The 14076-nt window shown below is 41.8% G+C and overlaps 1 protein-coding gene across 3 annotated transcripts in view; it reads right to left on the bottom strand.

Annotated features, from left to right (window-relative positions):
- The window catches only part of ndrg3a (ndrg family member 3a), a 32343-nt gene extending 19243 nt beyond the window's left edge, over nucleotides 1-13100 (bottom strand). For all 3 annotated transcript variants that reach the window (XM_061042437.1, XM_061042438.1, XM_061042440.1), the window contains exons 1-2: nucleotides 12940-13100; nucleotides 52-139 (exon numbers count right to left, since the gene is read on the bottom strand). In XM_061042437.1, coding sequence (XP_060898420.1) covers nucleotides 52-108 — 57 coding nt within the window. In that variant the 5' untranslated portion in view covers nucleotides 109-139; nucleotides 12940-13100. The remainder of the gene's footprint in view (nucleotides 1-51; nucleotides 140-12939) is intronic.
- Between the last annotated feature and the right edge of the window lie 976 nt (nucleotides 13101-14076).

Genomic DNA, 14076 nt, shown 5'->3' with positions numbered 1-14076 from the left:
TATAGTTGTGTCCCGGCAGCTTGTCATTGTCCTGTCCCTCTCTAAACTTACCTTATTAGTCAGCAACGGCTTGATCTCAGTCAGCTGTACATCCTGCAGCTCATCCATCTTTCTGTCTCTTCACTGTAAACCACTTTGTCTGAGAAGAAAAACGGAAAACATAATGCTTACAGATACATCAGCAGGTAAAAAAGAAAAACAGTACCTTTTAAGAGGATTGCATGAACAAAACCATTGGCAAAAAAGAGAACTGTGCTTATTCCATGAAGAAGAAGAAGAAGAACATACTATGAATTATGGTGCTCTTTCTATGGTTATTTAAGTTAGAAATTGGATAAATTGGATTAGCACACCCCCCCCCCCCCCCCCACACACACACACACACACACACACACACACAAAAACACCTCCCCCTAAAGGAACTTGTCTTCTTGACTTCACATTTGGATGCATGTGACGATACAAGGGCCACCTAGCTAAGGGCAAGGGCGCAGAGGTCATATTCTCTGTCATTTCTCAGTGAAAGGTGACCTTCTAGTCCACACAGATGGTGTGCAAACATGTACACTCAAACAAAAAGGAATCCGGACAGGTTTAACAAGGCCTTGTAGAGCCCACCTTATTTGTTTTCTCCTTCAAACAACCCCTCCAACCCTTTACATAATTACTGAACTAAATGCCTCCCCTCCCCACTCTTTTCTTGAGATGGTACATCTCAGGCCTTGCCTGTTTGCACAAGGTGAGGACAGGAAGTGGTATTGAATTACCTGGCTCTGCCAACGAGAGTGGCTCATGTTGCACATAACAGCAGATGGAGCCTCTGCCCCTTCTAGGTCAATGCTTACAACTGGAAGACAAAGCCAAACCTGCCTGCACCGCATCACAAGCGTAAAGATAGCATTAAGTCACTAACAGATGCACCGAATGCTAAAAAAAAACAAGAGACAAGGACAAAAGCAGTTGGTCAAAACACCACCATCTACTTTCAAAGTAAAATCAATCCCCCTTGCAACGACCTTGAGATTGTGACATCAGACAACCTTCAAGGAAGGTTGTTAGGATATATGTTTGGCCTTGTATGCCTTTATTTGATAGGACAGTGGACAGAGTAGGAAATCAGGAAATAGAGCGGGGAAAGATATGCTGGAAAGGCGCCACAGGTCAGATTTGAACCTGGTCTGTCTTCTTGGAGGACAATAGCCTCCAAACATTGGGTGCAATCTAACTGCTAGGCCATCTACGCCCCAGTTTCATCCTCTGATGGCCTGACATAGGTTCTCACAGACAGCTGTCTAATGACGCATGAACAAGGTCAAAGGTCGTCCTACTTTGGCAAGGGATTGCATCTTGCTCGCAAACAGGCAGGGAAGCAGATGGGAACAACTGAGCTCAATCCTTAAATTACATAAAACAGTCAGGAAAAAAAATGCAAAAACATCAAGTGTTGAAAGTACTAAGCCATCAGCATGGGGAGTGAAAACATGCCCGGCAAAATCCCTGCTGACAAATCCGGCTCAGTGCTGGAACTGAATAATATTTAGACAAGTGAACAAGGAGGGAAAAAAGAAAACAAATACTCTGCATGCTTGACCGTATTGGCCGGATCAATCCAACACTTCCTCAGGCTGTCACAGAAAGAGAGAAGGAGGCAAAAGCCGCATTAATTGTAGTCGGCTAGCCGGGTAATCAAGGTGTTAAAGTAGACGGGGTCAGGTTGAGCTTAAACCAACTGACAGACTGACGAGGGGCCTTTCATAGCCCAACCCCATTGACCCCTTTTACTGGGTAATCTAACCTATTCATCTAACTACCATTCTTCTCCCTTTATCTCCCTGTGCTTCTTCCTTTGGGTTCCACCTTAGAGTAAGATTTGTCCCCTAAGGGCTGACGTAGATCTTAGATGCCCATAACCTTCTATCTAATCCCCTGTAAGAGCACCAGCTCCCTTGTAGCAACATCTACTACCATCCCTACCATTTCCTACCTACGCAATACCTGCTCTATCATTCAGCATGAGCAGCTGTTGCCATAGAGACAAAGCTGGTTGCTGGTGTTTATTCTAAACTAGGCTATCCCCAAGGGACAGATGTGAGGCAAGGAGACAAGGGGAAAAGACAGTGGTAGAAACGAGAACACTTCAGCAGCATTTCCCCAGACAATCATTGGGAGTGAAACGAGAAATGCTGGCTATATGTTTGACAGCAAAGCCTTGTGTAATTGTAATAGAAAATCAGGAAAAGTAGACCCAGATGACAGGAGGAAAATTCCATTTGCAGTCTGTGTAGACTGCGGGCTTGATCCCATATTCACACCACGTCATCCATGTGGATGAGGATGGGGGATGGATTGACGGAGCTGATGATAACATGTTCCTCTATCCTCCACAGCAGGAGTGTCAGTTGAACATGAATGCTCTCCCAAATGGTCTCCGATAACAGAATCTGTTTTACTTAGCTCTCTCGCTTCCAGATGAGTAACACAAGCGTAACATGCTGGCTCGCACATGATTTCCCTCATCTATTCTCCAGGTCCATTTCTCTGTGGGGCGTGTAGCCGCCAACCGAGCCTCATCTCAGCACTAAATATCATGTCATGCAGCGAGGGACGAGGGGGCTGTGCTGGGCGAAACAAATGACAGCAGAAACAAATTGTGTCAGAGGAAAAACCACATGAGGCCTTATCTGGGCAACAAAGGTCAGCCTTCACTATAGCTTAGTGTCAGTGCTGTCTCTGGGAAACTAGGGAGATTTCAATTCTGACACACTTTATAAAAGACCAACAAAAACTTGTTGAAGTCTGTCAGTTTAATAAATGGATAACTCTGTTTCTCTTCTCTGTTGGCAAACACTGCTGAAACCTCACACAGATCACTCGATCTCGAAGTAGAGGGAGGACACTCCTTTACCTTAACACTAAGCTGCAGGGGCTGGATTGCATTATGGTGCTAAAACACCTACTGTTGAAATATGGTGTCGCTGCCAACATAAAGGAGTCCTGTAGCTGCCATGTCAGCAGACGACGCGTACTGATCGATGAACACATCCCCACCGCCTCCTCCCACAGCTTCGTCCTCCTCCTCCAGTCAATGCACACTCTCTCCATGTCTTCGTCTATCAATCTCCATCGCACCGTGGGCCGTCAGGAAGTCTAAGCATGCCAGGCTGGATGATGGACGACTGGGATCCCAGCCGTGATGTTGACCCTCCCTCTAACCCCTTTAATTTAGGCCTCTTTCATCAATATTGCCATGGCAAAGGAAACTTCAGGTTAACTCGATGTCATCATCATACATATCATGGCCTTCCTCAGGGTGTGACCTCTTTGGCTTTAGGCTGACTGAAGTGAATGTCACTGTGTTGACCTGACACCTCTGGGTGTCTTTGGAGAGCCTGACTCAGCCTTCGGTTGTATTTCCATGGTAAACAGTGAATGGATTTGAGCTCGTATATGTGTAGCGCTTTTCTTTTCTTATGACTACTCACACTGCTTTTTACAACAATGCAGGTCACACCTACCCAGTCACACCACATTAACACATTCACACACTGTTGGCTATGTAAAGTGTCCATCAATATTAACTAAATCCATTCATAAACATTCACACACTGACACTGCAGCAGGAACAATTAGTGGTTAAGTGTCTCGCCCAAAAACGAGGACATCGAAACATGTATCTACAAAAACTGGGGATCAAAACACCTAGAGAGACGACAGATACCACTGAGCCAAAGCACGGTGATATAAAGCAGAAACCCTAAACTAGCCACATATTGATACCCTCGGCTGTCAGAAAGGTTTGCAGCAAAGATGTTGAGGTTGTGGTGGACAATGTGTAACAGTTTGCTTTTAAACAAAGACTGCCATGACAATCCCGCGCTGTATCCGAATTGCCAAGTACCTACTCAATCTGTCAGTAGGCAGTAGACAGTACGTACTATCAGTGCTGTATACTGTTTAGTACCTACTATTCAGTAGGCGCGCACAGTAGGCAGATATTTGTTCCTACTTCGTCTGATTCATTCAGTATGGAAGTGACGTCATTTACATTACCCGAACCGGCCGCATCCACCCGTTTTTTTTGTTTAGCTTTATTCAAGAAGAGTAATGCGCATATACAGTCAGGTAAACAAAAAAACAATATCACAATGTAAATCAAGTAAAAGGCAGATTAAATAACTAAATAACATACAGTACATAAAGGAATGTACAAATGAAAGACAGTAATATACAGAATATAAAATAAAATAAACCAATAAAGACACATTTAAATAGTGAAATCATTATTTAAATAAAGGGGGAAAGGTTTTATAATAATGCAGACATTTGTTATATTTTCTGTTGTTAATTAAAAGTAGTGATTTCAGTCGGGACTTTAACTCTAGATTAAAAATTGATTCAATTAATCCACGCTCGTTTGTTTTGATTTGGAGGCGGACGTGAAGTGACGATTTACGTTTAATTTCGCACAGCATTGTGGGTGGTAAAATACAATTCATTTCCTGAAAGCACGCATCCGATCCATACTGCATGAAACCCGGAAGTTAGTATCTATACTGAAATGTTCAGTATACTGAGGTGGAACAAAAAATGCATACTGAATGACCACGAAAGTTCAGTATACTGAAACTCCATACTGAATAGTACGTACTGCCTTCTGAACTGTGGCTATTTGGAAACGGCCCCAATCTCAATCCAATCCCTTCTTTAGGGAAACAGTTTATTACCAATTTATTCCAAGCAAAAGGAAAGGGTGTCACCTGGCTGTCAGCTTCTCTGGGAAACAAATTTTCATAAGCGTGTCTATCAAGCTCGACTAGAGCCCCAGCCTTAGTGTGCACTTCACCAGGCATCACTCCACAATAGAAAATAGGCCAGCACAAATTCCAGAGATCAACCAACAACCAAGCTCTTCTTCATGTGCAAGACTGTTGTGCTGTTAAAGGGCTGCAAAAAGATGGAAACAGTTTATCCCTACACAGTCACCACTGGGAAAGGCACTAGAAATTTATTTTTAAACTTTTCATAGCCAAGCCAATCCTGTGTTTCCAGTTCCCAGTCTGTGGAAGCAATCCTGCCGAAGTAAAGCTAATGGACTGTGAGAAGCCAACGTTCCAGATTATTACGTTTACCTGAGCCGTTTGGTAAGAGAATTAGAAGGAGGAAGTTCATTTGTTGGGCTGCTGACAGGAAGGCTAGTTGAATTATAATGACTAGAAAAGAAACCTGATCTGGAGTTTGTTGACCTATAGCACAAAACATTACCTGCTGATTCGGCCAGCAAACACACACGAGCACATGGACCCACATTCACATGCTTACTGCTCCCCCTGCTTCATGTCATTAATTAAATGAGAGCCTGCTCCCCGGAGGACCCATCAACCTCCTCACAGCTCAAATGATTCTTCTAGCACAAGCCGACAGATCTTTTCTTTTATTCTTTTGACAATATAACCTAACAATGAAAAGACATGTCTTTGACTTCTTTCTGTCAGGATTCCATCAAAACGGTCTGGTCTTATCAAATAAGGAACAAAACCCACCTCTGTTGTTTTAAACCAAAAACTGGTTACACAAGCTCTAAGACATGATCCTGCTTGGGTGTAAGATAACATAAAACACACAGATACATGCAGACCATGACTGAATAGTCGACAAAGCAAAAAAAAACTATTTCACTGGCTGCAAAGATGAAAGGAGTTTTACTGTAGAAAAGAAACTCAATCTGTCAGACAGGCTATTTTAGGACAGCTATTATGAGAAACAAATCTTCCTCCTCAAATACCGATATCCTTGTTTGATCCTTCCCGAATTAAAAAGGTCTAATAAATGCTAAATACTGCATTACTATAATTGACTCATCCCCTCTTAGGAAAACCACATCTGAAGGCAGCCTCACTCAGTCACTATTACATTTAATATCCTGAGCCTCGGCCAGCCATAACTCAAATGCAAGTGATAAAAATGTTGTAGAGGCTGTACTTGGATGGGACATGGGATATAACAAACACACGCACACAATACTGCAGGTGCTCTTAAGGTATAAGACACACACACATTTGTGCGAGGGAGGAGACTCATGACCTTGTGTTGTAGGTCGTTATTTTCATTCATAGTGTGCACGTCTCTTTAAAATGTTTAAAGGAACCATCAAACTGCATATTTTTAAAGAGGATACCCTGAGCTGGTAGTCCTTCACTTGCATTATTCTGTGTGTATGAGTGAGTGTGTTTTCTTTTAAGAGAGGAAAAGCCTGGTTCATCAGCAAAGATGCTCATTGGCACATAGCAGCCACGGTGCTAATCTGCCTGCCAAAAAGGGAGCCCCCCTCTACACTCACAGCAGCCCTGACCTCTATACTCACGCAGAATCTGGGACAGCCTCTGTTACTCATAATTACACATCCATGCATATAAACAAGCACACACCCAGCTTCAGACATCTTTAAGATAACACCTACTGTCTGAACACTCGTTGAAATCTTTGATCCTGCTGCAGGTCCACTGTGAGCAGGACCTCTTTCATTACTCTCTCAGGGCTTTTAAAAGATTGCATTATTCCTAGTGGACCCACTTTATCTGCTAATGGTCTTATGAGATTGGAGAGCAGCATCTGGCTGTATTGATTTATAACCACACATCTATTGACATCATCAGCATGGGTCACTTCTCACTTGAAAACGCACAAAGCCAGAAGGCAGTCTCAAATGATGGCTAACTGGCTTTCTATATTTAGCGCTGTGGCCCATGCAGTTATTCATCATAACTTCCAGACGCACCCTAAATGCACTGCACTGTTACAAAACCCGAAGACTAACAGCAATATTTTCCACTGGTGAAGTAATGCTCAGTCCAGCAAACTGGAAACTAAATTTATCCGTCAGGCCTTAGTCAGACACCAACATGAACATAGCTTTTATGAATTTTGTACGTGTATGAAACTATGAAATCTAAGTATTTAAGTGTGTGTCTAGATTGGGTGTTAGTCATCTCCTAAGTCCGTCACTGCTCAGAGCATTGTACTAGTGTCTCACAGGGTAGCTCGTGATTCTGTTTTGGTTTGATGAAAAAAGGGAGCCCTGCACTAAGCACCCATAATTTCTTAATTTTAAGAATGTAATGTGACTCAGTTTTTACTCTTACCAGGTTTCTATGTTACCAAACAATAATGTACACAGTACTGCAACATCGTTTTAAATATTTTTATGATCATGTTGGATGGAACTATGGTGGATAAAACCTCCATCCAGCATGATTTTATCCACCATGGTTCTTCTGAGATTAATGACATCATTCTTAAAGTAAGGTGAAAAGGGGATTCAGAATTTAAGACACACTCTTTATTTGTTCTGTTGAGTAACACTGACTGACTCAATGTATGCCATTCTGAAGAACATTCAGACACATGCAATCATTGGATATAATTGTTTGTGGTGTCATTGTCTCTCTATGTCTGTAAGAGCCTTTAACACAGATTTCAAGAGCAGCAGACAAAAATATTGAGAAGTTAAAAAAAAACTGTGACTTGGCACAGTGGAAGGTGAGAAAAAAAATTGACTTCAGACCCAGCTTAATAGGTGTCAAACAGATAAATCTGTGTTTTTCAAAAAACATATCAGGAACACTCACATATCAAAGTGTAATAATATTTTTATTGTCATAAATAAATAAATAAAAATAATATATGACAGAGAGTTTCATTGGCTAGAAATTGGAACAAGCTCCAGAATACAGGGTGAGTCTTCAACATTTCAATGTGAAGTTTTTGATTAAGAATATCGACTAAAAGTAATAACTATATAGAAATGTTTAACCGGAGGGATTTGGTACTGCAGGATAGTAGTGCACGTTTCATTGAAAGTATGCATCAGGAACATCAGGCATTGTGAAGCACCACTCCCCCGGTCTATACTTCATTTCATGAAACTTGGAGTTATCAGGAGAAAGTAGTCTTAAATAAAGATATTGGTTCATCCACCTTTATCCCTTTTAAAGTATTATATGTTGTGATGTATCACTGTTGTTTTTTGGTTACTCCATCAAGCAGAGAAAAAGACAAAAAAAAAAAAAATCAAAAATCAAACGTTCTTGTAGGTTTAAACAATGGCATGGCTATATGCTAGTAAATTCCTTTTATGCTTGCCACACTCACACTCATGAATGATGTATTTCATCTTTCCTTTGAATAACCAGCAAGGCAGCGCTGCAGCTGATCCTCTCAAGCTATGATAAACAGAAACAGACTGATAACAGAATAGCAACACAGACAGCACTTTGAATTGCTGTCGCTACACGAGACAATCATCAATAAATCAATTTTCACAAGTATAGACACTTCTTACACAAAGGACGGCAAGGAGGGAAGATGGGGTGAAAGAGAGAAAAAAAAAAACCCTCAATATTAATGGGGTCAACAAGAGGCAAATGAATCCTGATAAATCTGCTGTGATAGGTCAGAGAGAGGTGTGAGCCTGGCTCTCCCGGCTCGGCTCCTCCAGATATCTGGCTATAAATTAGAGCGAATGGCCAGGCTTGTCATCCCTGCACCTAGTGCTGCTAACAGAGTTCCTGCCCCATACTCTGCCACGCTACACTAGCTGCTGCTCTGTTGGTGGGGATTTCCTCTGCCATGCTCTCTTGAGCCGACAGAACAAAGAAAGTGGAATGCTGTGTGTGTGTGTGTGTGTGTGTGTGTGTGTGTGTGTTTGTGTGTTAGTGGGTGTCCCAGCTGGCTGATGTGAGCAGGCAAATTTTATTGACCAGCGGGGTCCTGCTGGAGGCTCAGCAAGATCTGCAGACCATGGTCAGACAGGCCCGAAGGGCAGCAGTAAGACCCTCTGTATAGCCTGAACACTTGTAGACATGCACACAAACACACCCAGCATCATTTCAACAGGCTGACTAGGTGCAAACGAGAACCCGCCTCCATGAAACATTAACACAGCACTGAGACATGATAGCTCTAAAGGCTGAGATAGTAAAGATGTCTGCCTGTGAATAACCGAAGCCTCTGAAGCAAAATGTGTGTCAGCGTGTTGCAGTATATGAATCAGTGCACTGAAGCCTGTTGCCTCACAGGAACGAAGACTCTGCTAATAGAGTTATCCATGTGGTCAGCTTGCTTGTCACAATGACTGATTACTGACAACTCAATCTCCCACAGAAACACAGAGGTGGCTCCTGTAGTGCCTTCCCTCGTGAGTCACAGGCGTAGAGGTTGGCGGTGTCCTTGGTAACCACAGGAGACCTCCCCCTGAGCCGTCAGCTCAGCTGGTGGTGCGGCTGAAATCAAATGACCTTTTCACCGCAATTTACATCAAATCATTCTCTTCTCATCACATAAAACAAACTAAGGGGACATTCTCCACCATCCAGCGTTTACTTAAGATAGTGTCATTTACTTTTAATGCAGCATTTAGCATCACATGAGTCATAAAAAAAGCACAGATAATTCTCTCTCCCATCTCATGCATCAGCAGTTCATGTGTAACACCTACAAGTCACGACTCACACTGAGCTACACGCACACAAACACTCTGACACAATCTTTTAAGTGAAATTCCAGCTTTTGGTGATTGGGGCTTTACCCATCTCCTCTGTCGGAGTTGAACTGCTTAGCAGGAACACAGCCTTGGGGGGGAGGATATTCAAACCACTTGGGCTAACTGTATCTGCCATTTGCTCCTTCACATTAACAACCACTTAAGCATTTAACTTTCTTGGTAGTTCCCTAGACCATCGCAGCTAGCTGAGTGTGAAATGATTCATGCTGTGCACAGCCTTTCTACATGTCTATGAGTGTGTGTAAGTGTGTCCTTCATTTGTATCTATGACAAAAAGGAATTTGTCTTAGCGGAGAGCTGGAACATCCTAGTCTTTGCCAACCATATCTCTCTCTCACACACATAAGCGCAGTGTGAAGTGAACATATTTAATGAGATTCAGTAGTAATCGTTTTTCTTACTTCAAAGTGAAGAAACACTGTAAATTAGCTGAAATGAAATGGCAACCCTCAAAGATACTGAAAGAAGTGAAGAAACTTGAGTTGCTATGATTCAGACTGTGTAGTAAGTGAAAAATAAATCTGAAGGTTTTTCAAATAAACTACGTGACCCTAAATGAGCAGCATGGCTGAAGGACAGGCCAGGACATCCAGAGGTCCAGTTTGGCTCGTTTCCAACACTTTGGATCAACAAGCTTACCACCTGCTGATGGCCTTGCTGATGCTGATAAAGAAAATAGAAACAAACAGAGCCCACCCTCCAGCGTGTGTATGATCAGGGTGATAAATCCAGCAGATGAGAGTGTCTGGAAATATGGGGGCACTTTGCCACATGACCGCTAGAAATGTCATCCAGTCTTGTCTTTCATTTTGTTGGCTATATAAATATGATTATCCTACATTAAGACCCTGCAGTAAGGACTGATACGGAGGAGACACATAGCTTTCTGCAAATGCCGTCCAGAAGGAAACAAGGGCATTTTAAGAAGTTAACCTGGAACAGAGGTGTGTATGCATCAGCTGTGCAGAGGTCTTGCTGTAACTCTAGGCCTGGTACAGCTTAAATTACAGATGCAGTTCAGTTACAAAAACACAGCAGCAGAGCCCCAAGAGGGTCAGGCTGAGAGTCAGAGGCACAATATGGTACCCAAATAACTGCGGTGGCAAAACATTTTTTTTTTTTTTAAACACTGTCTCTGTACCCAGTTGAAAAGAAAAAGAAAAATTTGGCACAGGTGTGCTACTGACGACTCAGGTATTACCAATGGAGAGAAAATGCCCCAGCAAGTCCCAGGTTTATTGCCCTCCAGATCTACATAAACAGACACAGTAATGCTGAGGTGAGAGAGAACACGAGGCACACTGAATGTCAGCACAGTGGCTTAATTACTGTCTACAGCTCTCTAGTGAGCATTATTCCCTGACATTCATCCCTTCTTTTCCTGTTACAAATCCTCTTCTACACAAGAGCTAGACTCACTTTTTATACACTCTGTAATCCCTGTGATAAATTATGTTTATGTTGTAATCCACGCTGAAAGGCATTTTATGGTGTCATTTTTGAATCTGACTTATTGCACACTTACTAACAGTATAAATGTAGTATAAAGTACAGTACAGCTGCCTAACACCCCGTCTGTTTTCCTTCTGACTGCTCAGGTTAAAAACAACAAGCAGAAACCCTGGCGACATCATAACAAAGCGTTGTGATAAAGCACATACACCTATTTTTAAATGCTTCTAGAGTTTGGTAGGTGATAAAGAAGGAGCATGGAGAGAGCAGCAGTGTGGCTTAATAAACAACTCTGGACACTCCCATTAGTTAGGCAGTATATATCTCCTGTAATAATCAACCAGGTGTGGCAATAAACCCCACAAAGCTCCTGCTTTTGTTTGCCTTCTCAAAACAACATCCACAAAGAGACGTTTTCTGTGAATGGTTTGTTATCTTCGGCTGCGCCAATCCAAATAAGAGTCTTCAGTGACAATGTTGTGAGTGACAACAAGTGCCTGGTTGTTGCTTGTTGTGTAAGCTCTAGTCATGCCTTACTGACCACGTGACACTGTTGAGGGCATTGTGGGAGATAGAACACCTGAATTTAATCCCACCACCATTAAACTGGAGCAAATTAAAAAAAGAAATGCATTAGATGCCTGAAATACTGTTAAACTATGCATAGTACTGTATATTTTAAATGTGGTTATTAATAGAAAGGTTATGTCTTTTTACACCTCATTTTTTTCATCTCCCATGAAAACGATCACTTTTTAAAATGTCAACTGTTCCTGACATGTCCAGAGTAACAGAACAAAGTAGAACACGTTGTTCTTTTAAAATACACCCCAACAAGAACATGGTTATTTTTAGAGTGGGGGAACACCTGAAGACCAGTCTCATACACTTTCCACCTGTGTGACCTTCGCGTGGTCTTTGGTGACATTGTCATCTGTCACCACAATGTGTCTGAATATTTCAACACTTTCCAATAGTCAGGCATTGGGATTCATCTGATTTATAAAGGTGGATCTGCCTGGCCCAGACCTCAACATTGTCAAAATATGCAGCATAATTTAGAAATATCTACAATGACATCATGGAGGACTGACACACTCAACACCAGGCTTTGTTTTATTAACTAGTGTTACAGGTTTTCATTTTCTTCCAGGTCTTCAAACTCCAGACAAAATTAAATCTCTACTGACAATATTGTCAGTGCAGATTTAATTTTGTCTTGACAATAATAGTTATTGTCAGTATTACTTTTCTCCAAGAAATCAATGACTACTAGTTGATTTTTTTTTGATATTCAACAACAGCTTTCTAAGTCAAACCCTTTATCGCCAGTATTCAGGCTTAAAAAGCTACTCTTTCGAGGATTTTAGTTGTAAAATGCTGTTGAACCACTTACAAATTTCATCAAGCTATTAGCTATTCGGCTAACACTTCTTTAGTTGGATTAGCGAGGTGATTTATGAAGTAAAGAATAGCAATAGCACCAATTTTATCATAAAAACACACAGTCAAAGTTCTTATTTAGCAGGAAGCCTACTTAGTTGGAACAGAAAACAGCCTACTAACGAAAACCTGCTGCACTACCAAAATGAACGCACAGTGTGTGAAGTAGCCTTTATGTCGCATCACTGTTGAGACGAGCAGCGATGAAGTCAATTCAATGGAGCTGCAGCTTTTCTACTGAGCCGCTCAATGAAGTAGGAGTGTTTACTCCCCAGGTGTTTTAACATTTTTTAATTGACACAATGTGGTCATTTGTCGTTTCTTACGGTGATATCAGACAAGAACGATGACATACAGACGGTACAGTCGGCACCGTGAACAGGTTGGGAAATCCGACGAGCTATGATAATCCTCCTGTGGCATGGGGAACATCTGCAAATGGTAAATGGTGAATGATAACACGAAAACACGGATGGAACACTTACCTTTTCGGTAAAATAAGTGTCCGGTGGGTCCAGGCAACTCTTATCCGGGTATTGTGTTTAATATCAACGGTGAAATGAACGTAGAAGTACACAGTACACACGTCTCCTGTCTGCCGCTTCCTCTGCCTCAACTAGTATTTCGATGTGACTATGGGCGGAACTACACGCTGCGTCGCAGACACCGTGAGGAGCCAATGAGAGGAGGCGGTACTCAACAGAGAAGAGAGGAAGGCAAGAGGTCTCACTCTGCTCCACAAAATGAGAACGAGACTGTGTTAATCAAAAACGGGGAAACGAGATTCTTACCGTCTTTGCCGTGGAATTGTAAAGTGTATTTAAATAAAAAGCATAGCATAGCGTTTTTCTCTGACAGCCATTATGGCCGAGCTGTCTAGGTGTCGCGGAAAAAAATAAAACGAGGTACGGTACAGAGCATTACGTATAATAAACGCCCACTCTAAAGAGGGGGAGGTTAGAAAATTTCGTTCTTTAGAAGGTATCAGTTTTTATATTCACATTTTTGTTTTCAAATAATGGGCCTAGTCAATGTTTGGTCATAACCCAGTTTTGCGCTATTAAAATCAATAGATGTACAAGGGAATAAACTAATTTTGCTCTGTTCTGTGGTACAGGCTCAAAATTCGGAGATTAACTGATTTGAATTTCCATCAAGTTTCTATTTCAGTCTGATTATGTAACCCCACAAATCTGCTATCCAATGATGAAATTATATCACATCAAAGTATACGCGAATCTCAGTTTTCTTTTCCTTTTTCACCCAGAAAAGTCCCGCTTGGCCACAGGTTTTCAAATTGCAGGTGATACTGCTGGCATAGTTTTGTCCATCCTGTTTTACAATAGAGCAGTCCATGAACAGATCCTTTTGAAAACATCAGGTTGGGTGCCTTGTTCAGGGACACCTCAGCAAGACATCAATTAGCTTTCTAAATGTCTGTAAAAACTCAGTCACAAGGTCATTCCTTAAACATTCAGTCTAATGCTGTCCCCAATTTCCATCTAACTGTGTAATGCCTCAAATCACCTCAAAAGGATGCTATCGATCGTCTGGATAAAAAGACCGTTAAAACCATTTTTCTAAATACAAGCATGTCAGAGACAGAATGAGAAAATAGCCAA

Source organism: Labrus mixtus, chromosome 7 (genome assembly GCF_963584025.1).
Source record: "Labrus mixtus chromosome 7, fLabMix1.1, whole genome shotgun sequence".
NCBI lineage: Eukaryota > Metazoa > Chordata > Actinopteri > Labriformes > Labridae > Labrus > Labrus mixtus.
Note: the sequence above shows the minus strand (reverse complement) of the source record. Positions and strands in the feature narration are given on the sequence as shown.